Source organism: Drosophila ananassae, chromosome XR (genome assembly GCF_017639315.1).
Source record: "Drosophila ananassae strain 14024-0371.13 chromosome XR, ASM1763931v2, whole genome shotgun sequence".
Taxonomy (NCBI): domain Eukaryota; kingdom Metazoa; phylum Arthropoda; class Insecta; order Diptera; family Drosophilidae; genus Drosophila; species Drosophila ananassae.
The window spans coordinates 8,499,017-8,524,743 of NC_057932.1; the positions used below are offsets into that span (position 1 = coordinate 8,499,017).

The 25,727-nt window shown below is 37.1% G+C and overlaps 2 protein-coding genes and 1 long non-coding RNA gene across 8 annotated transcripts; 2 read left to right on the forward strand and 1 right to left on the reverse strand.

Moving 5' to 3' along the window:
- Positions 1–56: 56 nt before the first annotated feature.
- Positions 57–1,306, forward strand: LOC6501793 (proteasome subunit alpha type-7-1). The gene is made up of 3 exons (XM_001967146.4): positions 57–262; positions 327–556; positions 623–1,306. The coding sequence occupies exons 1-3, from the start codon at positions 161–163 to the stop codon at positions 1,038–1,040; spliced, it is 750 nt and encodes a 249-aa protein (XP_001967182.1). The 5' UTR covers positions 57–160; the 3' UTR covers positions 1,041–1,306.
- Positions 1,307–7,585: 6,279 nt separating this feature from the next.
- Positions 7,586–9,190, reverse strand: LOC26513648. Of its 3 annotated transcripts, XR_006507774.1 has the most exons (4): positions 9,026–9,189; positions 8,782–8,914; positions 8,450–8,727; positions 7,586–8,390 (listed from the first exon to the last, which is right to left on the reverse strand). It is a non-coding gene; the product is annotated as an uncharacterized LOC26513648 (long non-coding RNA). The 3 variants fall into 3 exon arrangements; XR_001408253.3 differs by having other exon boundaries at positions 7,586–8,727; positions 8,786–8,914; positions 9,026–9,190; XR_001408251.3 differs by having other exon boundaries at positions 7,586–8,727.
- A 413-nt stretch (positions 9,191–9,603) lies between these two features.
- On the forward strand, positions 9,604–24,623 carry LOC6501795 (ethanolamine kinase). 4 transcript variants are annotated; one of them, XR_006507772.1, is made up of 6 exons: positions 9,604–9,872; positions 15,224–15,557; positions 17,020–17,570; positions 17,636–18,085; positions 18,700–18,840; positions 24,393–24,526. XR_006507772.1 is itself a non-coding variant. In XM_014903879.3 (5 exons), the coding sequence occupies exons 2-5, from the start codon at positions 15,225–15,227 to the stop codon at positions 24,493–24,495; spliced, it is 1,437 nt and encodes a 478-aa protein (XP_014759365.1). In that variant the 5' UTR covers positions 9,605–9,934; position 15,224; the 3' UTR covers positions 24,496–24,623. The 4 variants fall into 4 exon arrangements, 3 of the variants coding, with proteins under 3 accessions (XP_014759365.1, XP_014759364.1, XP_001967181.1); XM_014903879.3 differs by lacking the exon at positions 18,700–18,840 and having other exon boundaries at positions 9,605–9,934; positions 24,393–24,623; XM_014903878.3 differs by lacking the exon at positions 18,700–18,840 and having other exon boundaries at positions 9,605–9,872; positions 24,393–24,623.
- The last annotated feature ends 1,104 nt before the right edge of the window (positions 24,624–25,727 follow it).

The following is a 25,727-nucleotide window of genomic DNA, read 5'->3' on the forward strand; positions in this document are numbered from 1 at the left end:
CAGTACAAAAAATACTAATATGATGGAATTGGAAATCTCACCGTCTTTTAGCTGGTCATACTATCATTAAAAAAGCATCATCATTGCCCCATTGAGACGAAAAGCGAAAAGTTTGTATTTCAAAACTAGAGGTTGACATTGCTTAGCGAATTTTTTAAAGATGTCATCGCGGTACGATCGGGCTGTTACCATTTTCTCGCCGGACGGCCACTTACTTCAGGTGGAGTACGCCCAGGAAGCCGTTCGCAAAGGCTCGACTGCGGTAAGACTTTTGAAGATTGAAAAGCCGCACAACTTACATACTAAAAACCCCGGTTACTATATAGGTTGGTGTTCGCGGTTCTAACTGTGTCGTTTTGGGTGTGGAGAAAAAATCGGTGGCAAAATTACAGGAAGATCGTACAGTGCGTAAGATTTGCATGCTCGACCACCACGTTGTAATGGCCTTTGCCGGTCTAACAGCCGACGCTCGCATTTTAATAAACCGCGCTCAAGTTGAATGCCAGAGCCATCGTTTAAATGTTGAGGACCCTGTGACCCTTGAGTACATAACTAGGTATGGATCGTGAAGCTTGTCTTCTTTCGTACCTTTTAAAATTCATCTTTGCTTTCCGACTTCTAGGTACATAGCTCAGCTAAAACAGAAATACACGCAGAGCAATGGTCGTCGTCCCTTTGGTATTTCCTGCCTTATTGGAGGCTTTGACGCGGATGGGTCTCCTCACCTGTTCCAAACGGAGCCATCTGGTATATTTTACGAGTACAAAGCAAACGCCACTGGACGTTCGGCCAAGACGGTACGCGAGTTTTTCGAGAAATCGTATTCCGCCAATGAAGTGAGCACCCAGAATGGAACTGTCAAGCTTGCTATTCGTGCCCTCCTTGAGGTGGCGCAGTCTGGCCAAAACAATTTAGAGGTAGCTATCATGGAAAACGACAAGCCTCTAAAAATGCTTGACAGCAAAGACATTGCCGAGTATGTGAAAATCATTGAAAAGGAGAAGGAGGAAGAACTTGAGAAGAAGAAGCAGAAAAAGTAACCCGCAGAAACACAATATAATTTTTGAAACTTTTTCTTGATTGGGACTGTAGGACAGTCTCACTTAATTTTTCCGATCCTTAGTTAATAGCTCTTTAATAGCTGTAACTTCTACGTTTTAACGGCTTCGTTTCGAAAAAGCTTCAAAAATTAGCTTCGGTCAACCGAATGTTCAATATTAATAATCATTTTATATAAATCATTCTTCGGAATGTTAAAGGGATTGAAAATAATTCTTTGTATAAAATACATGGCCACTGAAACACACTTAATTTATTTTTAATTTTACACGATATTGTAGAATTGGAACTCGATAAATATTATTTAAAGGTATAAAGGGTCTTACTTGATTGCCTTTGAAGGAATATACAGTGGGTCGCAGCTTATTTCATGCAGGGGAATAAAAAATGTTTAAGTCGCTATTGCCGCTAAACGAATGAGGATATTTCAAAAATTTAAACGCAATATTTTCGTTAGGGATATTAACATATTTAATAACTACAAAATAAGTTCATAAACATAAAAACAAAAAAGTTACATACCAAAAACCAAATTAACAGTCATTTTCGAGGCCGCAGCTTATTTCGTGCAGCATATTTATATACCAAAAATATTGAATTTTAAGCCAAACTCCCTATTTTCTTTTTTTGCTTTTTGGTATTATATAACTTTAACTATTTATATAATCTACATCTCGGGAATTGATCACTCTAAATGCAGAAGATTATGGGGAAAAACTGAAATGGCACCAGGTACAACAATAGAGCAGCTAGAACTCGTCCTGCACCACTTCAAAATGGCAAAAGTGGCGTGCCATTGATGAGATCGTATCCTTAAGTCCTAGTAGTGTACAGTATATCATCCAGCGATTTGTTCGGAAGGATAGGATAGAGGACAAGGGCCGAAATGCGCCAAACAAATTTTTTACGAACACGAGGAGCGCCGGATAGTTCTAAAAATTAAGGAGAGCCCGAAGTTATGCGCCTCAAAAATTGTGGCTGAAGTTGCCCAAGAAATGAGGAAAAAGTTCAGTGCTGATACGGTGCGCCGCGTGTTACTCGATCACAACTTTAATGGTCGTGTAGCACGGAAGAAGCCCTTAATTAGTAAGAAGAATATAGCGGCTCGGTTAAAATGTTCGAAGGAGCATCTCCTTCATCCCATTTCCTTTTGGGATGACGTTATATTCGCGGACGAATCCAAATTCAATCTGTTTGGATCGGATGGGAGACAATTTGATTGGCGGCGACCGAATACGGAGCTCGACAATAAGCCCCTAAAAGCTACCACGGAGCATGGTGGAGGTTATGTTATGGTTTGGGCCTGTATGGCAGCCTTAGGAGCCGGAAACTTAGTTTTCATCGACGGCATTATGGATGCCAAAATGTATTTAAGCATCTTGAAGGAAATTCTGCTTCAAAGTGCTGATAATTTGGGCATACGGGACAGATTTAGATAGTACCAGGACAATGATCCGAAGCATTCAGCCAGCATTGTGAAGACTTGGCTCGTCTGGGATTGTTCCCAAGTGGTTATAACACCAGCCCAATCCCCAGACTTAAACGTTATAGAAAATTTGTGAGAAATATTGGACCAGGATATCCGTAAAAGGAAGATTTCCAATAAAAATGACTTAAAAACGGCGCTGTTGGAAGAATGGGGAAAATTTCCCGTGGAAATGACAAAAAAATATTTTTTTTTCATGGCCAACCCGACTGACTGCTGTCCAGAACCAGAAGGGAGGACATACTAAATATTAAATTATAAAATAAGAGTTTTATGTTAAGCCTAATTAAGTGCACGAAATAAGCTGCGGCCTCGAAAATGACTGTTAATTTGGTTTTTGGTATGTAACTTTTTTGTTTTTATTATTTGAACTTATTTGAACTTATTTTTTAGTTATTAAATGTGTTAATATCCCTAACGAAAATATTGCGTTTAAATTTTTGAAATATCCCTATTCATTTAGCGGCAATAGCGACTTAAACATTTTTTATTCCCATACACGAAATAAGCTGCGACCCACTGTATATACACAAAATGTCTTGACATGAATCTGCAGAAAAATATGTTTATTCAAAAAATGTTCTATTTTCACATAATTTTTATTGGGTATCGATCATTTAAATTATTTTTCTCTGTTGATGTCCTGTGGAAAGAACCAAGGATAATAAGCAATATATAATACAATAATACATTTCTGCGCATTTTAATTGCTTCCGATTAGTCTACTGAAGATTGGACGAATGCGGTTCATCACTGTGGACGGTAGTCCACGGGGTGACGAACCGCATACCTTAGTATGCTTGTTGGGCTAAGCAGCCACCAGATAGGCTAATTAGAATATTGATAATTTTTTTATCTGCAGCAGTTTTTAATTTTCTCTTTTGTCTCCCAGAGTCGCAAGCACTTTGTTGTCATTTGTAGCGCATGCGCTTTTGGGAGCTTTGGAAGAGCTTCTGCGCCAAAGATGTTCTTCTTCTTGTTATATTTTTGCGAGTTGTTGACGGGCCGCTATTTTGTTTTACTGCGCGGAATTAGCTCTCAATAAATTGAATATAAAAATTGAATCTCGTCTTATTAATTCGGTCGCTATCAAAACGCATGATAGCTCAACATTTGGTGACCCCGACGTGATCGCGCCCGAAGTTCAATCAGTTTAATTGACCCAGAAACTGAAAAAACTGCGGTACTAAAAACAAACAAAACAAACATCTCTTGGTTTTCGATTTGCATCACTCGCGCTGGAAATTCACGGGATGGTGTCTGGATGTGGGACTATTGGATCTGCTGTCGCAAGACGGGAAAGGATGCTGCGGAGAAGAGCAGAGGTGACCTGCCAGGAGATGGAGGCTCTGCATCATAAGGTGAAGGCTGCAGCGCGGAATGAGGATGGCACCATTATGGTGCTGGAGTCAGTGGAGAAGCTTTTGCGTGAGCGGTTCACCGCGCTTCAAGAAGAGTTGGAGGAGCTTAATTTCAGCGAGATCGGGAGTGAGCAACTCATGTGCAGGTTGACATTCAGGTGGAGGTTGCCAAGCACTCCATGAGAATCGCTGCCCACTCGACGGTGCCGGTGTCTCACCCATGCCATACACGCCAGCCCCCTCCTCGCCACCGTTGCCGATTCCAACATTTATGCCGGATGCCGGATTTCTTCGCCCTTTTTAAGACCACGATTGACAGCCATCCTCACCTAACAAAAATAGAAAAGCTCCGGTGGCTCATTTTATGCCTGCGGGAGACAGCCTTGGAGACGGTAAGAGCGCTGGAAATTACTGACGCGAACTACGACGTGGACCTTGACCTATTGCGCAATCGTTTTAGTAATCGGCGTTTAATTTTCCAGTCTCACATCAACGAGATCCTGCAGCTTCGTGTGGTCGAGCCAGGGTCTGTTGCTACGTTGCGGGAGCTATCGGATCGGTTCAATGGGCATATGCGGGCTCTCATGAGTTCCGGATCAGCTGCCAAGATCCAAGGATGCTTGCTCATGCAGATTGTCCTTCAAAAGTTGGATCCTGATACAAAAACCAAGTGGGAAGACACTCTCTCCGGAAACAACGACAGCCTTCTTGGGAGTCCATGGCACAATTCTTGGAGCAAAGGTGCCCGACTCTTGAATACGTCGACTTTTCTTTGGCTGCGTATCCACCAGCTAACCAAGTGGGCCGAGGGAGATCTTCGCAAAACCGATCTTCGTGCATGAATATCAACGCACGTCCAGCTCTATGCGCCCTGTGTGGTGTTTTGGCGCACGCGCTTCCTACTTGTCCAAGCTTCATTGCCTTGCCAATTAGTCAACGGTACGACGAATCCACCAGCTAACCGACGGCTGACCCACTGTTTTGTATGTTTTGGAGGCTGGTTATTTTGCACGCGGATGTTCAGCTTCCCGTTGCCCAACGTGCAATCGCCGACATCATGCCTTGTTGCACCATTGCGGGCAGCTGTCCAGCCCTATCAATTCCCCACCACTACGAGGCTTGGTTTCCGCCGCTGGTGTTGCCGTTGCTACCCCACCTTCCCTCATCTATGGTCGATCAGATGCCTTTCTGCCTTGCAGAGTGTTATTGGACTCTGGTTCACAAGTTCACCTTATCTCACCGCGGCTGGCAACTTCAGCTTCGTCGCACCAAAAGCTGTGTAGCGGTCGCCGGTCTCAGCGGCATTGAATTTGCTACGGTTGGAATTTCCGTTAATATGTGTGTGAAGTCTCGACTAAGCACATATTGTGCGAATCTAGAGGCGATTATTGTGTCTCATATTGCGGACTGTCAGCCCAGCCTTGAAATTTCGAAATGGAAGATTCCTCACGAATAGCACGGAGGCTGGACTACCACGGGAGGCTGGATTACCCTATGCAGAAGAAGTAGTTTCATTAAGAAGATTAAGAACTCGTGCAGGGCGAAAAGCGCACACTAATTTCTTCCGAACCTTTGACCCTGCATTGCTCCCCCCAATAGACCAATGCGGGAATCGAGATCTTCTAACGAGTGCAGATCTCCCTGTGCAGATCTCCCTGTGCAGATCTCCCTGCACTCGTTAGAAGATCTCGATTCCCGCATTGGTCTATTGGGGGGAGCAATGCAGGGTCAAAGGTTCGGAAGAAATTAGTGTGCGCTTTTCGCCCTGCACGAGTTCTTAATCTTCTTAATGAAACTACGCAACCCGTGGAATAATCCATTACAAGATGTGTCTGCTGCCCTTCCAGAATTGTTATTGAAGGCCCACCCTTCAATAGGTGGGAGGATGTTGGGCTAAGCAGCCACCAGATAGGCTAATTAGAATATTGATAATTTTTTTATCTGCAGCAGTTTTTAATTTTCTCTTTTGTCTCCCAGATTCGCATGCACTTTGTTGTCATTTGTAGCGCATGCGCTTATGGGAGCTTTGGAAGAGTTTCTGCGCCAAAGATGTTCTTCTTCTTGTTATATTTTTGGGAGTTGTTATTGACGGGCCGCTATTTTTTTTTATTGCGCGGAATTAGCTCTCAATAAATTGAATATAAAAATTGAACCTCGTCTTATTAATTCGGTCGCTATCAAAACGCTGATAGCTCAACAATTCTTAAGGAGGCTACTTTTTATTTTATGCTGCAGTATTTTAATGAATCTTCTCCTTTGGAGACTAAAAATAATTTTAAAAATCAATTTTTTTTTTATTTTTTTCAAATTTTCAGAATAGGCGCATCTTGGCTAATTCCGAAAAAAAAATTAAATTACCCGAACATTATTTTTTTTAGAAAACCGGTAATAACCGTTACATTTTCATGTTGACCCTTACAGTAGAAGTAATTGATAATCGATACAAGAGATTGAATTATTTGGTAAATTTTGAGTTAAAGGTACAAACACCATAGAAACACCTGTTTTATTTAAACTGCTGTGAATTTAAAATGCTGTAGAATTATTATCGATATATATCGCCCCCTGTTGTTTTATTTTAAAAATATGTATTTTTAAGGGTTTAACGGTTTTTTCCCAGAGAACTTTTTTTGCAGATATTTTAAATATTTTTCCAGGAACCAGCACCCAAAACACGTATAACCTGTAAGGTTGTGCCAAGTCGAGAGTGGGTGCTTTTCAGACGTTTATCCATCAGCTCTATCCATCAATTTCATCAAGTTGGTTGAAAACTAGGCGGCAATTTGCTAAATAAATAACATTTTGATGCACATTTTATCGGGCCGATGTAGATTTTTACGCAAACTAGTCTCTCAATTTTAAAGCTATCGGCTTCAAACTATAATATCGGATTATTAGGTATATATTGGATCGTATATAGTTGGCCAGTACGACAATAATACAACAATAATTCCAAGGTTGTGTCATTTACAATGGTTCAGATATATGACAGCTTCAGGATATAGTCGGCCGACCCTTATAAAATTGGACCATTCCGACTTAGGCTTCAAAACTGAAATCCCGAAGTTTCGTAGTCGAAGCTTTCGTAGTCGTTTGTGTTCAACTGACAAAGCAGATTGACACTAGAACCATGGTACAACAATTTGAGTAAACTCACAAAAATTCGTTCAAACGGGGAAGAATAAACTCGTTTGCTCGTCAAACATGTTTTCCGATCGTTCAGATATATGGCGTCTATTGGATATAGTCGGCCGATCCTTATAAAATTTGGTAGATCGGATTACATTGCCTAAAATAGAATCCGTAGAAAGTCCCTTCATTCTAGCTTAAAAAACAGCAAAGTTATGCCAATTCCGATCGTTTTATGACAGCTATAGGATAAAGTCGGCCGATCCTAATGAAATTTTGTACATAAGATATTTTGGTCAAATATAACATGTGTTCCAACCTTTTAACTTAAAAAAACACCAAAATTATGGCATTTCCGATCAATCAGTTATATGGCAGCTATAGGATATAGTCGACCGATCCCCGCTGTTCCGACTTATATACTACCTGCAAGGAAAAGAAGGATGTGTGCAAAGTTTCAACTCGATAGCTCTAAAACTGAGAGACTAGTTTGCGTAGAAACCGACGACAAAAAATTCCAGACGAAAAAAAAAAAACATTTAAACCAAGATAATTTTAATTATTTATTTGTTCGTAATTTTTCTTGATAAACATTAGTTTACGTAGTAGTTTAAACATTTAAACATCGGTCAAAAAATCATTGCACATCATCACTAAAACGCATAATCAAAAAAAGTAATAGGATTTGCGATTAACTAATCATGGAAATAACCATTGAAATCCAGAAAACATATCCCGATAACCGAAAATCTTCTTAGTCGCTTCATCCAAAGAATGCAGTAATGTGCAGAGGTATCCTAAAAAAGGTACAAGTGCTTTAGCAGTGCCCAATAAAGCAAAGTGCATCCTTTGTAGAAAAAATTCCATCGAGATGATTCATATGCACTGTAACTTTTTGCAGGAACCTCTTTATGAGCTTCCTTAAATTAGGCCACTGTTGTAGAACTTTGCTTTATAAAAGCAACGATTGCCTTGCACTTAACCATAATAGGTTGAAAAATATCCATTTTGAGGATTTCCCGCACCAGCAGATTGATTGTGTACCCAAAATACGAAAAATTTTTAATATTCACATCCTCACACGCATTTTTCATAGTCGCATCGTTATAGATAACAATACTAATTAATATTTTCGAAAGAGTTTCAGCTACGTTTGCTATCGAGTTACTTCTGGGCGTTACTGCAAAAATGACCGGGAATTGTAACTGTTATATATGTATGCTTCATTTGCCGGGAAGTCTGCCTGAGCTCACAGACAAGATGTTCGTACATTCTCAGAAGCATTACGTCTCGAAAAAACGAGCGGCTCGACAGTTGTATTTTGCGTTGTATATATTGGAACTCATCAAGAAATCCTTCGTCGAAGACTGTGATGAAAGGTTGTACATTCTTTGCAATAATAGGCATTACATACTTGTTCAATGTTTGTTTTTGTTGGGAATCTAGTTCATATTCCACAGTGCGTTACATCCAACATCGAAAAATGTTGAGTTAATTTCATCATCTCTGCCGATTTGGATCGATCCATTTAAGATGATCCATCAAATTTGCGGTATTTTCTCTTTCTTAAAATAGTTCCGCAATGAGCAACTGCATTGGAATTATCTGTTAATTTTTTTAATTGCTACCACATACTAGATGTTTTTTTCTAGTTTTTTGAAGGAGGAGCACCGCAGGTTTCCTTTTTTGTTCCTGAAATATAACAATGTATTTAAGGAACAACAATATATGCATATATGTACGTACATACGTCGCAATAAGATCCGCAGTGAGCATATTCATTTGACTGCTATTGCAGTGAAGTTTTGTAAAATACTACCGCAAGAAAAATTAGTCTTCCTACCGTTTTTGCCTTCACCACCAATTGAATATTTTTTTACTGCAAAAAAATAATTTTAAAAATATATTTATTTAAAGAATATGTCGAAAATAAGCATAGATATATTAGAAAATTAAAAAAAAAAAAATGGATGCATCGATGTTTGTACACCTCTATCAAATGTAGCTGCATCATCATCATCAAAGAAAAAAAAGGAGTGATTATTTCACGGATAAAGACTATGTGACAGAAAATACAATATTTTATTGACAAATATTGTAGTTCGATAAAAATAAATATTTTCGCCTAGATGTGGCAAATTTGCAAACCCTATCGATGTTTTTGAGTTTTTTTTTTTACGGAAATAACGTTACTATTACGATAGTATCGCACTAAATCAAAATCAATTTTTTTTTTTAAATTTTTAATTTTTCTGTGGTTTGTTGTAATATGTCTTAGTAAAATTGTTACTCCTAAAATTCTTTAAAAACAAGAAAATACGACCATGATATAAACAAAAAATTATATAAATCATTGGTTCCCAACAATGTGTCCTTTTAAATTCAAATCAAAATCAATTAGTCAACAAGCGTAGTTCAGGGCTTAAAGCGTAGATCTGAGATCTAAAATTGTAATCTAAAATTTTGGCGATATAATGGTGATAGGTTTAATACTATCGATTGTGCAAGCTGGCTTCGGATCATCGATACCAGTAATGGTACCATCGATATTTTTCCAGCTCCACGACATCCCTCATCCCTACTTAAAGCTGTGGCCAAGAACAGATGGGAATAGAACACAATTATTGGCACTTTGTACCAGGCACTCGCATATTCATCGCTTTGCTTACTTTATACCCAAAAGCAAATCGTTTAATCGTTGCTTATACCGCCCAGTGGCCAGTCCCTACCTTGTTTCCATTTAAGTGTCTGCCAAACAGCCAAAATCAATATCTACTTGTGCGGTTTTCGCGGTTTTTTTTTTTGTGATTTCTTTTAAAAACAATCAATACCCGAAGGTAACGTGTGTAGATAAATAACAGTTCATCTCAGTGTGCGTTCGTTGACGCTTGACATATTGGTACACATTTTATTTTACTTTATTTTACCTTGTTTGCCATTTTCAATTGCATGCAAATCCAAACCAGAACATCAAAATCGCGATTTATCCTTTCAACAACCCTATAAGCTCATTCAGCAGTGTGATGGTCAGAGACGGGATCTGTAGCATGTGTTGAGTGGGGTGGTTAAGAGAGGGGACGGCACTCCGAACACACTAACACAAAGAATGCACGCATGCAGTGTACGTATTTTGCGTTTGCATATGTTGTATATAAACATTTCCTGACCCACTAATATAAAGGAAAATTAGAAAAATATAGCATAGAATTGACAAAACAAACACTTCAGTCGCGTGCGACTCCTGAAAAGGAGTCAAAGTTCTCCTGAACTTTGCGAACAAATATGCACTTCTCGACACATTACTGAGTACTCAGAGTACGTTGCAATCATAATTAGATTTTTTTTATATGGATACGAGTGTCTCTGAACTTATCTGTATCTGCGCTTTCTAGAGCTTCGGCTGAATTACGTCCCCGATCTTTCTGCTTAAGATTGTTAGCTGAGATATGTTTAGCTGATTCCTGGTGATCCTATCCTAGGGCGACCTCCGGCGTTCTTTGCTCATTGGAACAATTTCTTGCATATGCTTCTCTGAAGGATATCCAAATTAGTGGCGGATACAGTTCCGAAACTATAAACTAGAGGGACCAATTAGGTAAATCACTCAATTCGGATTAGTGCTATCAAATCAGTCTGACAAATCAACGTAAGATATTTCTTGTGAGTGTCTTCGATAATTTGTATATAATATGAATGAAAGGATGGTGTAATTCGATTGTATCTCGTATTTTAATCAGTTGAATTTTTACGATTACCTCTCGTACTTATTTATATATACATATATATATATACATTTTTTTTGTTTTAATTCTACTTTCTAATGTCTATGTTCAATGTTCTTAAATGTTCTACAAATTTAAAATGATTAGAAAAAATATTTTCCAAGACTAGTCTGATCCGCGAGGGCCATTCAAGATGGAGTTACGCTACATAAATAATATTTAAGTTGTGAAAAAACCTACATATGGTAAAAATCATTAACACACAATGCAATGCTTCCAAACAAACACTAAAACCTGGCATTGGGCGGGGCTGACTCTTGTACATAACCATTCCGTTTAAGGGTTATAACATACATACACATACATACATACATATGTACACTCCCAAAGTGTTTTTCGTGAATTTTTTGGCTATTTGCGCCGAAAAGATGTTAGTCGAATGAGGTTTTTTGATTATTCCACTATAAATGAATCATTTATTTTAATAATAAATATTAGGTGTGGCGAGGACTCCATAAAACGTAACCTATCTAGGTGTACTTAATTCAATAAAATAAAAAAACATCTTCACGATTAAAAATACCAGTGACGATTACCCATGCCACGCCCAAAAATATCTTTATAGGTATGTATAAAAAAATTACAAATGAAAAAGTACACTGGAGACTCCAATGTCCCTACTAGTTCCAATTTAGCGAACCAAAAGTGACTTTTTGTCCTTTTACCATAATTTCTCCGAAACCAAACGACTTGTGGAAAATTTTTATCTAATTATTTTTATCAAATGAACTAATTAAAACAATACGTTTTTTTTTGTGTCTCACTGATTCTAATCGAACGCACACGGTAAATTATACCCTTGCAGAGAGTATATTGATTTTGGTTTAAAGTATGCAACGCAGTGAAGGAGACATCTCCGACCCTATAAAGAATATATATTCTTGATCAGGATCACCTCCTGAGTCGATATGAGCATGTCCGTCTGTCCGTTTCTACGCAAACTAGTCTCTCAGTTTTAAAGCTATCGAGTTGAAACTTTGCACACACCCTTCTTTCCTTTGCAGGCAGTATATAAGTCGGAACGGGATCGGTCGACTATATTCTATAGCTGCCAAATAACTGATTGATCGGAAATGCCATAACTTTGTTGTTTTCCAAGTTAGAAGGATGGGAGTTTCAGTGGATTCCTCTTTGGGCAAAATAATTCGATACTTTCATAAGGATCGGCTGACTATATGCGATCTGAAGAAAATTATTATTTAACTTTCAATTCATTTCACATAGCTTTAATTTGAAAAAACTATGGTCCAAACTGAACATTTCAATATGGTAACATTAGATTTCAATGTTACTGGCATTCACTTTAGAATTTTTGTGGGGTCGAGTTCGATTTTTGTTTTATAAGTTTAATTTTTAAACGTTTCGGAAGCTCTAAAATCCACGAGAGCAACTTTTTACCCATCCCTGATTTATTCAGAACGGATTAACACAAAAGAGTCTACGGTTATACATACATATATAGTAGTCTCCTCGGACTACTGTCCAACTGTTTTTTATTATATTGATTGACTCTCTAAGAAGCTACATATATATTTCTTTCAGATAAATTAAATATTTGAATTTTGACACGCTTCCATCCGCCCCATATGACATTTTAATTCTGCAAGAATAATATTCATTCTTTATTTTTTTTTTAATTCGCATTTAAGCACCTGAATTAAAGTCTCAAAGATCACCACAAAATATTTCAAAGGCCATGTGCTGTTAATTGCAACAGCAGACTTTACAACTGTTAATCTCATAATGGAATGTTATTATTAACACTTTAGGGTTGGGGTATAATAGTTGGATGTTTTCTTTACCGTTTCTAACGTTTAAAAATGGCCTCAATGCCGGAAAATATGGTCATAATTACCATAATACAGGATTGAAATTTGTAGCGAAATGGTAGAGCGTATCTATGTGCAAAAGTGCATTACACAGTGCAAAAGTGATTCTGAACTTTTAAAGCGACATAGTAGGAATTGTTTATATGGTCGAGTATAACACAAAACCGTGTATGAAATATTTTTAACACCCTAAAAATATTGATTTATAGTTAAAAACCCGGTTTTCGGGACTTTTTTGCGCTTAAAAATTCCTGAACGCGTTTTTTTAAACCGATTTCAAAAGTGCCGGTGTTTTTCAATAGTTAAGGTTTGTAGCTTTTAAGGTTGTAACAAAAATTACAACATTTTTACGCAAGAAACTGAAATTTTCGCCTTTTATTCATGTCTTGGGGGTTTTGCGCCAGTTTTTCGGTACAACTTACAAAAGTTCTGCCATTCATGCCACATATCAATGTTGTCTCATTAATACTGAATAAAACGAGACAAATTTCATTAAAAAATTATGAAAATTGTTGAAGTTATAACGCTTTTCCAAAAAAAAGTCAATTCTACCTAGAGAGCACTAGAGAGCATCTTCCTTTCTTATACACACTGTTACTCCGGAGCGCTCGCAAGGTCGGTTTTGAAATCGGTTTTAAAAAACGCGTTCAGGAATTTTTAAGCGCAAAAAAGTCCCGAAACCCGAGTCCTGAAGCTTCTGAACTTCTGCAGCGTGAGCTAAGCCTAATTGAAGACTGGTTCCTTCGATGGAAAATTAGAATTACCTTCCTAAAATCTGTCCAAATAACCTTTTCATTGAGACCAGATGTGAAATTTGCCCAAATGTGTTACTTAACGGCTCGCCAATTCCACCAAGTACCTGTGTCAAGTATCTGGGCTTGCATCTCGACCGCAGATTATCGTGGAAAAATCACATAAAAGCCAAATGTCAGCAACTCAGACTTAAAACACTAAAAATATCCTGGTTGATAAGTCGAAAATCGGAAACCTCACTGGAAAACAAAATTCGCCTCTACAATGCTATATTAAAGCCTGTTTGGTCTTACGCTATACAGCTTTGGGGAACTGCTAGAAACTCAAATATTGAGATACTACAGCGCTACCAGTCAAAAACTTTGCGACAAATTGTCAATGTTCCTTTTTATGTAACTAATGCAAATATCCACAAGGATCTCAATATCCCAACCATAAGAGAAGAAATAAATAAAATTAGTAAAAAATATATCGACAGACTCCATAATCATGAATATAATTTGGCCTTAAGTCTAGTGATAACCGCTTATCATTAAGAAAACTAAAAAGATACCGCATACTAGATCTCCCCGATAGATATTTAATATTAATTATAAAATTTAATTATTGTTTATAAAAACAGATTGTAAATAAATAAAGAGTTAAAAAAAAAAATAAAATAAAAAAATACACGGTTTTGTGTTATACTTGACCAGATAAACAATTCCTACTATGTCACTTTAAAAGTTCATTCACTTTTCTTTGTTAATGAAATTTTTTTAATAGAAAAAGAAAACCATTTTTATATTAAATATACGGACCCTTAATATGAGCAATATGAAACTATTAAAGCCATAAGAATAAACTATTTATGTACTTCAATGCACGTTCCCATATCTCTTCATTATACCCTTGCAGATGGTATTATAATTTTGGTCAAAAATATCCAACGTAACAGAAGAGACATCTCGTGCCTTTAAGAGATATATTTTATATTCTTGATCATAATCACATTCGGAGTCGGTGTGAAAGTAGTGTCGTTTTAGTTCTAAAAAGCAGCATTCGTTTTAAAGCTGTCGAATCAAAAATGTGAACACAGCCGTCTTTCCTTTGCACGCAGTATATAAGTCGGAAGGGGGTCGGTCGATATGGGATATCAATGCAATCTACATGATTGTTCTGCAATGCCAATACTTTGGTGTTTTTTTAAGTTAGACGAATGATGCTTTTTATTGCTTAACCTACTCCGATAATCTAATATTCGATCCGATGAAATTTCATAAGGATCCGCCGACTATAACCTATAGATGCTCAGATATAGTAAACATACAGATAATGTATGTCCTACAGCTCCTATATGGTTCACCTATATGGTTCACTTACTTATATGGACCCTACTTTGGTAGTACACTGGTTGATATAAGTCTAGGCTGGCCTAACATTTTAAAATTTTTTTGTAAGAATTATTAAGAAGGTATAATCGGCGAACTATATCCGACTTTTGCAATTTATGTCGGATCCTATATATTTTGAATAACATAAACTTCCACTTAACTGCAAGGGTATATTAACTACGGCTCCCCCGAAGTTAGCGTTTGAGTTTTTAGACCTCTTTAAATTGTATGAAAAAATATTTAGTTAAGCTGAGGGCTATAACATGTTTGCTGTTTGAAAATGTGTGGGGAAAGTGGGAAGGATAGGCATCAGGCTGGTTTGGTTTATATTTTTGTGTTTGGCTTAAGTGCTACCGCTCCTAACGTTAACTTTATACTTGCTGTACCTATCGTTGTTGTACGTGTTTGACCCGACCTGACACTTTCGTATTTCACATATATAATACAATAGAATGGGCACTGAAACCAAGAGCAACAGTTACACAGGACAGATATCAACAAGTGGCGGCAACCCCAAAGTGATGAAAGATTCTTTATCCTTAGTTCGTCAGGCGGTCAAGCAGCATTCGCAATTGAACTCTGTGCAGAATAACTGCACGTCAAATTCAGAAATCGACAACGAACGCAAAACAAGTGATATTCGACCAAAGCAAAAGGATCAATCCACAAACGAGCTTGTGCCCTTTGTTCCCATATTTGTTGAAGAGGCCGATGTAATTCAAGGGGCCAAGGAACTGTTAAAGGTTATTAGACCGACCTGGGACCTCAGCCACGTCGAGTTTAAGGTAATGTAAACTCCATTCATTCAAAAACTTCTTGCCAATTATCACTCCATAATCTCCAAATCATGATCCCATTCAATCAAAAACCACCAAAACCACTATCAATGCCATATTCTCTACTCCATTAGATAAGAGTAGTTCGAAGGTCGCTCGCTATCCGGCCAGTTTCCCAGAATCGATGACGATGATGATGTACGTTTTTATATATTTTGTTACGATCACCAACTGGTGTACGGACTGGAGATATAGATGCTAACACGGCTTGGGCAGGGTTATTGCGCAACCAACCAAGTTTTCAATAATAATCAAAAACATACACATACATACATATGTATATACAATGTGCACGCTCTAACCTTGAGTATTGTAAATACGCGTTGTTATATTACTCCGAGTTATTGAATCGTTGTTGGAAATTAACATTTTTATTGCTGGTATTAGTGTTAAGGTCGCTGTAGTTTAAAATTGTGAGTGCCCACTCGATGGCACTACAAACAAGTTTTTAATCTAGCTTTCGACATAAACGAAAACAGCCGACTGGCAAAAGGTAAAGTAAAATCATAATATTCTCAGCTGCATGGACTAAGGAAGTTCATAAAGAGTTTAGTCGGATGGCACAAATTAGAGAGATATCGTCACCATTACCGTTCTGCTGTTTTTTGCTGTCACGATTGTGAATTGCCCGGATTAATAATAGTTGAAAATTACGGTGCATATATGTATATATTGTGTACATATGTATATATTGTGAAGAGGAATTAAATTATTATTTCGTTCATTTCTTCTTATCGGAACCCACTCATACTCCTTGACCTCATATGTCGCAATGACGTGTATAAAGTCTATTAAATTTTCCCAGTTTTTATTTTGATTTCACTAAAGTGGCGTATCAGAACAATACATATAAAGTTATTTTTTTAGACATGTGTACACTAATCCGCACTAGCCGCACTTTACACGCACTTTAAGATGATTATAAAATAGTTTAAATGTGCTATCATGATAAAAGGATGGTCCTACAGATTCATTATTTGTAAATATCACTGTGTTTGACTATTCAAAGACACCAAGGTTACAAATGGCTAAAGTCAAAAAGTTTATCACCAAAGTGTACACAAGTTTACCGCCTATACGAATGTATTTTTATATAAACGCATGTAGAGCGATAACGATGGCGAGTTGAGTGTCTCTTGCTGTAGTTTTTGTGGACGGGTTCCGGGCTACAACATTTTGGTTTCTTGTTTTTATTAGTGTTTCATTGGAAATTTTCCACTGCCTGTACCTAACTTAACGCTTTTATCCTGATTGATACTACCTCTTATATAAAACTTACACATATACATACTTACAGCCAATCATATCACGTAGAAGACAACTGACCGACAATAGTCTTAAAACTATCCATTTAACTCATTAACGAAGATTACGACTTTACAAGTAACGCTCTGAGCCTTGATAATTTTAGAGTTTTACCGATGGCATCACGAACAAACTGGTTGGATGTTTCCACAAAGAAAATAAAAAGTTAAAGCATGGGGACAGTGGATCGTATTTGCCGATTAAAACTTTGGGCCTGTCGCCAGTGCATGGCGAGAACCCTGTTATCATTGAAAAGGAAGAATTCTCCAATTGTACACCGTCAGGCGATGCACCTGTACAGTACTCCGATAACGTAGTGCTGGTCAGAATATATGGCAACAAAACGGACCTGTTGATTGATCGCAAGGCGGAAACGCAAAACTTTTTATTACTGCATACCTACGGCTTGGCGCCATCGCTCTATGCCACGTTCAAGAACGGCCTCGTCTATGAATATGTACCTGGAACCACCCTGAATACCGAAAGTGTGCTCGGTCCAGAGATTTGGCCCTTGGTCGCTCGCCGCATGGCTGAGATGCACCGCAAAGTGAAGAAAACTGGGGACACGTCTAAACCATTGCCCATGATATGGAAAAAGACGCAGAGCTTTCTTGATTTAGTACCTGAACGTTTTACTGATGCTGAAAAACACAAAAGGTAAGTTTAAAAAGACCTCGCTTGTATAACAATCAAACTTCATATTAAGGTTTTTCAATTTGAAGAGTGAAAGACACGTTTCTACCTATTGCTCGCTTGCGGGAGGAGTTCAACAAGCTGTACGAATACCTTGAGGCCCTTGACAGTCCCATTGTATTCTCCCACAATGATCTTCTTCTGGGCAACGTTATCTACACAAAGAGCCTAAACACGGTAAATTTTATTGACTACGAGTACGCAGACTATAATTTTCAAGCCTTCGATATCGGGAATCATTTCGCCGAGATGTGCGGGGTAGACGAAGTGGACTATACTCGTTATCCGAAACTCGATTTTCAACTGCAATGGTTGCGAGTCTATCTTGAAGAATACCTTCAGCGCAGTCACATTAAAAATGAGGAGGTCAATCTGCTATACGTCCAGGTGAACCAGTTTGCGCTGGCATCTCATATTTTCTGGACCGTTTGGTCATTATTGCAAGCTGAACACTCCACCATCGATTTTGATTATGTTGGGTAAGTGTTACTAGCAATTTTTATTACAATTCACCTAACTTACCAATCAACATTGGCTGATATATTTCACTTTTAAATGCATTGCTCATAAAAATATTATAAAAATATTCTCCATCCATTAGGCCAAAAATGAAGAATCAAATTGATCTTATGTGCCAGTACTTTTTTCGTTAATATCCTTATCCTTTAGGCTCCCCTGAACCAAAGTCCAGAACAAACATAGGTTCTATGACAGTTTCCGCGGTACACCTAAGAGAAGAAATTGATCAAATTTTACCATATATTAAATTATGTAGGCCGTGCAATGGCGATGACCATCATTGTTTCTAGTACATATCATTTTTGAAATGTATGTGTACCAACTAAAATTAAAAAATGGTATCTAGCAGTTACCATATCTTTGGAATACTCATCCAAAGTTGAAATCTCAGATTTTCTACATTAATTTTTGGTCTTCTATGATTTTTCCCCTAACAATTTCCTATGAAACATTTTTTTTCTTGTTGAAATCAGCAGATCATACCATGTTTTAATTTTAGATGTATGGGAAAACTCGAAATAATTTTCTTGAATTTGTTACAGTTAGTTAAACAATATTTTCTTCAATTAAATAGGAGTTTTTAATCTCATATTTTCAATAAGTCATGGCTATAACAATGGTCAATAAATCAAAGGTTTCCCGCTAATCGACCGAGGGGCGCTGCCACATAAAGTACAGCTCGAATTACGGGGATAGATCCGAGATAGTAAAAATAGTAAGTATCACGAGGAAGAGTTTTGCAAATATAAAGCGTTAAGGATAAGCGTTAAGGATACTGATAAGATATGGTAGATACCATTGTAATTCGAACACGATACCCTAAAGAGGTGGGACAATATCGTCACAATACCACAAAGGGATGACGAAGTTCATTGGGTAAAAAGTGGAGGACGAAAGTTTCTAGTCCTTCTACTAGGAACGTTAAATTTTATGCGTGTTAGTAAATACTGGCTGTCTACATTCCATTAATAAGATTATATAGAAACACAACATCCAGCATCGTTCTACGGTTTGTTAGTGATGGTAAGTTGATTAATAAGTCTACTATGGTAAAATGGAAGGTGAATTTTGCATCCCAATTAAGTCCTCTAAGGGCGAAAATCAGAAAGTTTTTTTTTTGTACAGATTCTATGTGATCTCGGTGTAATCCGTATTGAGGACTCCAGAAACTGATCCATACTCAAGAATCGGACGGACCAATGATGTATATAACGTTTTTGTTAAGTACGGGTCATTAAATTCTTTTGACCATCTTTTAATAAAACCAAGCACATCCATTGCCATGTGGGTATTGCCATATTAACCATGGTGGATATATGGTCGGTAAATTGAAGCTAGCTATTAAGATATTAAATTAACCTGAGTTAATCGTGCCAAGGCGTACCTATACAGAAATTAAGTAGCCTGGTAAGGGCTATGTCGATAAAATGACCTGAGTTTACATTTCGATTCATTAAGGTTTAGGCTATTTGCTAAACACCAATTTTAAAATTTAGTCAAATCGGATTTAAGTCTAGATTGGGGAATAGTGAATTTATACTGAAGACAAAGTTTAACGTCATCAGCGTGCATCAGCGTTGAGAATCCCAAAAGACTAAGTTTACTTATAAGAAGCGAATGGTTACCAGAGTCAAATGCTTTACTGAAGCCAGTTTAAATGACGTCTGTTTGTAGGCCATTACGGAACCCATCCGTGACGAAAGATGTTAGCTGCAATAAGTTGGTAGTGGTAGAGAGACGCTTCATAAAGTCATACTAGCACGGTGATATTAATAAACTATATAGGTGTTGCAAATGTGTGGTGATTAATTTTTCAAAAAGCTTGGAATAGCTGACAATTTATAAATGCCTCTATAATTGGTAGCTTTGGATTTTTTCCCTTTTTTATGCAGAGGAATAATGAAAGATTCCTTTCATAGAAAGGGAAAGATCAAAGTCTCCAGCGATAGATTAAAGAGAAGCAGTTTGCACAGTGCTTTTGCGCAGTTCTTCAGAACACAGTCTGGTTCTCTATCAGGGCCTGGCGAATACACGCTTAAACGTTTAACCTTAAGAAGATCCTATATCACATTACTTTTATCAAAAGATGGGCAAAATATAAGGTTGGCTGATTGGATATTATAGGTGTAAGGCTGAGCTGGAATGCTGCTAGGTGAATACATTGTTAAAAAAACTGTGCAAAGAGATTAGCCATTGCCTGATCACTGTTCGCTGATGTATTTTTAAACGTAAGCAAAGGGGAAAAAGATACATGTTTACGCTTGTTACTTACAAAGTTATAAAACTGCTTCGGATCCTGAGTCAGGTGAATTCGGCAGCGCCGAATATAACTCCTATATTATTCTGCGTTATGCACTGTGAAATTGGACCGAGCTACTAAGTATCTTGAAAAACTAACTGTACAGCCAGATGATTTATGTTTATTTAAAAGTCTATTCATGATGTTCTTAAAATTTAATGTTTAAATTTAAATTTTAATTTATTTTGAGCGGACGGATACCACGGCACGCAAGTGTCGAAAAATGTATTCAAAGCGAAATAAAATTTATGTAAGGTAATGTTTATACAGTCAGCGCCACAGAAAAAGCCGCACTTTGAAGGCTTACGAATTTGTAACTTTCAGGTCCTGTGGTTTCATTATATGATTGTGGATTCGCCCAATTTTTTTTTTAACAAGTTAACTGATGGTATGTTAATAAAAGTGCATACCAATTTTTATTTTAAATTTTTTTTAATATTAAAAAAATTTTGTTTTTTGGGTTCACCCTAGTTTTAACGACTTATTATTATAACTTATAAAAGTTATAATAATGAAAAAATTCAACAAAAACTATTTTTTTTCAATTAAACACCTTATTACCTATACAAAAAATTTTTAATCTAGGCAATTTAACAATAGACATTATTAATTTAGCTTAATACTTAGTAATGCCGCCTTTGGCCTTAATTACAGCTTTTACCCTCTCGGTCATAGAATCGTTAATGGAACACAAATATTCCTTCGTTATCTCGTATATCCATACTTTTTCTATAGTTTGTTTTAGCTCTTCCATAGTTTTGGGCTTTCGCTTTCTTATTTTGGCACCCATATATGTAGGCCCAAACATTCTGAATTGGATTAAGGTTTGGGCTGTTTCCTGGCCAATCTAAGGACTTAATGCCCAATTCCTCCTTTAAATTTGTTATCTTTAGATAGAAAAATGTTAAATTTAACTGAATAAGTCGCGCTCTATAGCATAGAAAAATGGGGTTTCTTCTTCTTCACTTATGGACTCAATGCTAGGCACAACTCCACTTAAAATTATTTCTTTGTATTTTTCTGCATTGACCATACCCTGAACCATTAAAATTGATTCATACCATAACATACGGTGAATGCTTTACTGTGGCTATGCAGCAATTTGCAGAATAACGTTCCCACGTCTACGGCGCACCTTGAGGATTCCATCAGATCCAATGAGATTAAATTTTGACTCATCTGAAAATAGCACTCTTGACTAGAGGTGGGCATGGGCTGAATTTTTCGACACGGCCCAACACGACACGACAGCTTAGTTTTTTTAGCACGCACGCACACGCACGGCCAAAAATTTTGCCAACACGGCCCAACACGAAAAATAATATTTACATTACAAAAATTTTTTTTTTTCTCGAAATTTCTAGAAAATACAAAATTTTTAATGCTTCGTGTTTTGTCGTGTTTTGGAAGGTCGGCACGAAAACGCACGCACGCGTGTTAAATTTTAATTTTCAACACGAACACGCGTGGCCACGCGTGCGCACGCGTGCCACGACGAAAACACGAGCCCATGCCCACCTCTACTCTTGACCAATCAGAAGCAGTCAATTTTCCTTGTCCTTGGCTCAGTTTAGACGATTTTTTTCATTCGCAGATTCAAAAGTGGCTTTTTTTGCAGGTGATCGTGCTAGCATTCCCATAGAGTTAAGCCGACGTTGAACCGTTCCCTCCGAAATATCTTTTGAAAACTATTCATGTACCTCAGATCTTATCTGCACTGCAGTTTTGAAACGATCCTGCAGGCTCGTTCTCATAATAAAGCGATCTTCACGTGGCGTGGTGCATTTTTTTCACCTGTTCCTTTTCACTTCAGCTATCTAACGATATTTTTTTAAAAAACGACGCACTGAGCTTTTATTGAACTGTGTTTCAGCCGCTATTTGCCGATTTGACACATTTTGTTCAACCAATAAAATAATTATACCCTTGCAGAGGGTATTATAATTTTGGTCAAAAGTGTGCAACGCAGTGAAGGAGACATCTCCGACCCTATAAAGTATATATATTCTTGATCAGGATCACCTCCTGAGTCGATATGAGCATGTCCGTCTGTCCGTCTGTCCGTCTGTCCGTCTGTCCGTTTCTACGCAAACTAGTCTCTCAGTTTTAAAGCTATCGAGTTGAAACTTTGCACACACCCTTCTTTCCTTTGCAGGCAGTATATAAGTCGGAACGGCCGGGATCGGTCGACTATATCCTATAGCTGCCATATAACTGATTGATCGGAAATGCCATAACTTTGGTGTTTTTTAAGTTAGAGGGTTGGGCCTTTCCACACATGTTATATTTGACCAAAATATCTTGTGTACAAAATTTCATAAGGATCGGCCGACTATATCCTATAGCTGTCATACAACGATCGGAATTGGCATAACTTTGGTGTTTTTTAAGTTAGAAAGATGGGACTTGGTACAGATTCTATTTTGGACAAAATAATCTGATTTGCCAAATTTCATAAGGATCGGCCGACTATATACGATCTTCTATATATCTAATAATATAAGATGCGTGGCGCCACCTAGCGGACTGCGACTGAACTGCAAGGGTATATCAACTTCGGCTCCGCCCGAAGTTAGCTTTCCTTTCTTGTTTTTTCTTTAACGCGATCAGTGAACTGCTTTTGCTTCGGCATGATTTGACACCTATACGCTCCTAATACAAAAAAAATTCTACCAAAAGCAACTTAAACACTAGCGCTCTTCAAATGATGAAAATTTGTCGAAAATAGTCAAGGGAAACCACCCTAAAAAAATACTGCCCAGAAAATAAAATGTAGGGGAACCCCAGCATAGTGACTGCACCATTTCAAAATTTGTTTAAGTGCGGCTTTTTTTGTGGCGCTGACTATATTCATATGCCAGTAGAACGGACCAGTCAAAATCAAAAATTAATTTATTCAGTTTCGTAAAGTCTGCCTTACGAAAGAAACGAACTTTAAGAGATTTAAGTAGTGGAACGATTATGGATCCTACGTATTAAAAAGGAGCAAAGTTCTGGAAATAGTCATTTGAAAAGAGATTGTCCTTGGTTTTATTAAACGATTGCTTAAAAAAGAATTTCATGACCACTATTGAACAAAAACATTCTAAATATCATTGGTTCGTTCGATACTAGAGTACGTATTGTGTGTCTAAAGTGCTCAGTACGAAGTACACTGATATCACATCGAATCTGTACAAAGAAAACTTTCTGATTTACACCCTAAGATGAATACATTTGGATGCAAATCGTCACCTTTCTTCCTACCATAGTATACTTTTATTATTTACCTTGCCTTCATAAACAAACCGTTGAACTATGCTAGACGTCGTTTTCCTACCTTACCTTATCAATGGTAGATAGCCAGCATTTACCAAAACGCTTAAAATTTAACCTTCCTTCATAGCTATTGCAGTTTGACATTTGCCCAACATAATCCCTTTAGGGTATTATGTTCGGACTACATTGGTAATTCGATTGTAGTCCAGACTAAATCTTTTCGCTTTGCTCTACTTTCAACTTTAAATCTTAACACGTTATCTGAGCAACACTCTTCCTCGTAATATTCTACACTATTCTTTACTCTCGGATTTGTCCTAGTGATTCTATAGCCGTACATTATACGGCAGCGCCAATCGGCAGGAGGAAATGCTTGGGCTGAAATGATTAATAGCATATCAGGTTTAAAATTTTTGTAAATCAAACGACTTGTATCCGCTTATGAGAAAAACATTCGCACTTACCAGTAGCTTGTCAGGAACTTTCTGCATACCATAAATCACAGTAACACGTATAATTTGTTAAAAATTTTGAAATTTTTGTATAGTATGTCTTATATTTAGTTATTTTAATCAGATTATTGTCAATTCAAAGTGTATAATAATTAACATAAACATATTCTCAATTTGAACTTTATACTTTATCAAAAGGTATATGTTAAACAAATCAAGCTTAATTAAAAATTGCCATACTTTTTTTTATTCTAATAGATATGCGTTTCTTCGCTACAATGAATACTTGGCCCGAAAGGAGGAATTTTTATCATTATCTGCAGCAGAGAGAATCGAGGGATACTCCCCGGCCACCCAGTGAATTTGGAAAATTTAATATGTGCCCAGTGATATATATGTAAACTAGGCCTGGAACGGATGCTTATGTTATACAATGTATATATAACGTGTGTTCACAAATCATTAAGAAAATAAAAAACTGAAAACCAATTTAAATTGGTGCATGTTCCAGCCTTTAGTCCATGTATATAAAGAATTTTTCTATTTTCTTTAATTTGTAAATAGCAATTTTTTACTCATATGTAAAAGAAAGTCCAAACTATTAAAATTGCCATCGTCTTTAAATTCTTTATTTACATATTGTTTCTTACATATTGTAAATTTATTTACATAAATTCTTTATTTACATATTGTTTGATTGTTTCTTTTAATTACCACACCGAATGCGTTTTAATACAACACTTAATAAATTGAGGTGAGCTTTAAATAAAATTGACGCTCTTTTGGGCATGGAGTTCATGGTTTTTCCTATTACCCTTACCCTGATCTCGATTGCAGAGAGTCCAAAAGTGTGCCACGCATCTCCCATGTACATTACAACTACATGTATGTACATTACTATGGGAGGACCAATTTATATTGACTAATAAAACAATCTTTGTCGAAATCGGTATTCATAAAGAATTCTAAGATTATTTCACAAAGAAAGTTTGGATTTAAAATTAATTCTTAACCCACGCCGAGAATGGTTTATATTTCAAACTAGTAATTTTAGCATTTTCTTTATTTTAAAATTATTAAAAATAAGAAAGAAAAGCAGAGAATTTTATTAGAAAGTCAATTTCCCATAATATGAATTTAAAACAAGAAAGGAAAGCTAAGTTGATATACCCTTACAGTTAACTAGCAGCTTAATATCGAAATATATATCGGATCGTATATAGTTGTCCGATCCTTATGAGAATTTCATCATTAAATTAATTGTCTAATAAAATTATTGGAAACAGCAATAATTTTAGAATCTTTAAAAGAATCTTTAAAAATAGTATGGTTGTGCCATTTCCGATCGTTCAGCTATAAGGCAGCTATAAGATATAGTCGGCCGATCCTTATAAAATTTCTCCTACTTTTCGCTTAACTATCTCGGATCTATTCCCGGGATTCAAGCCGTACGTCACGCAGCAGCGTCCCTCGGTCGGTTAGACGGGAGGTGGACTGTACGTATGCACCGCGCAAAATATGGCAGCTATAGGATATAGTCAGGCACTATATAAATATGTAAGTCGGAACACTTACATATATAGTGCCTGTAAA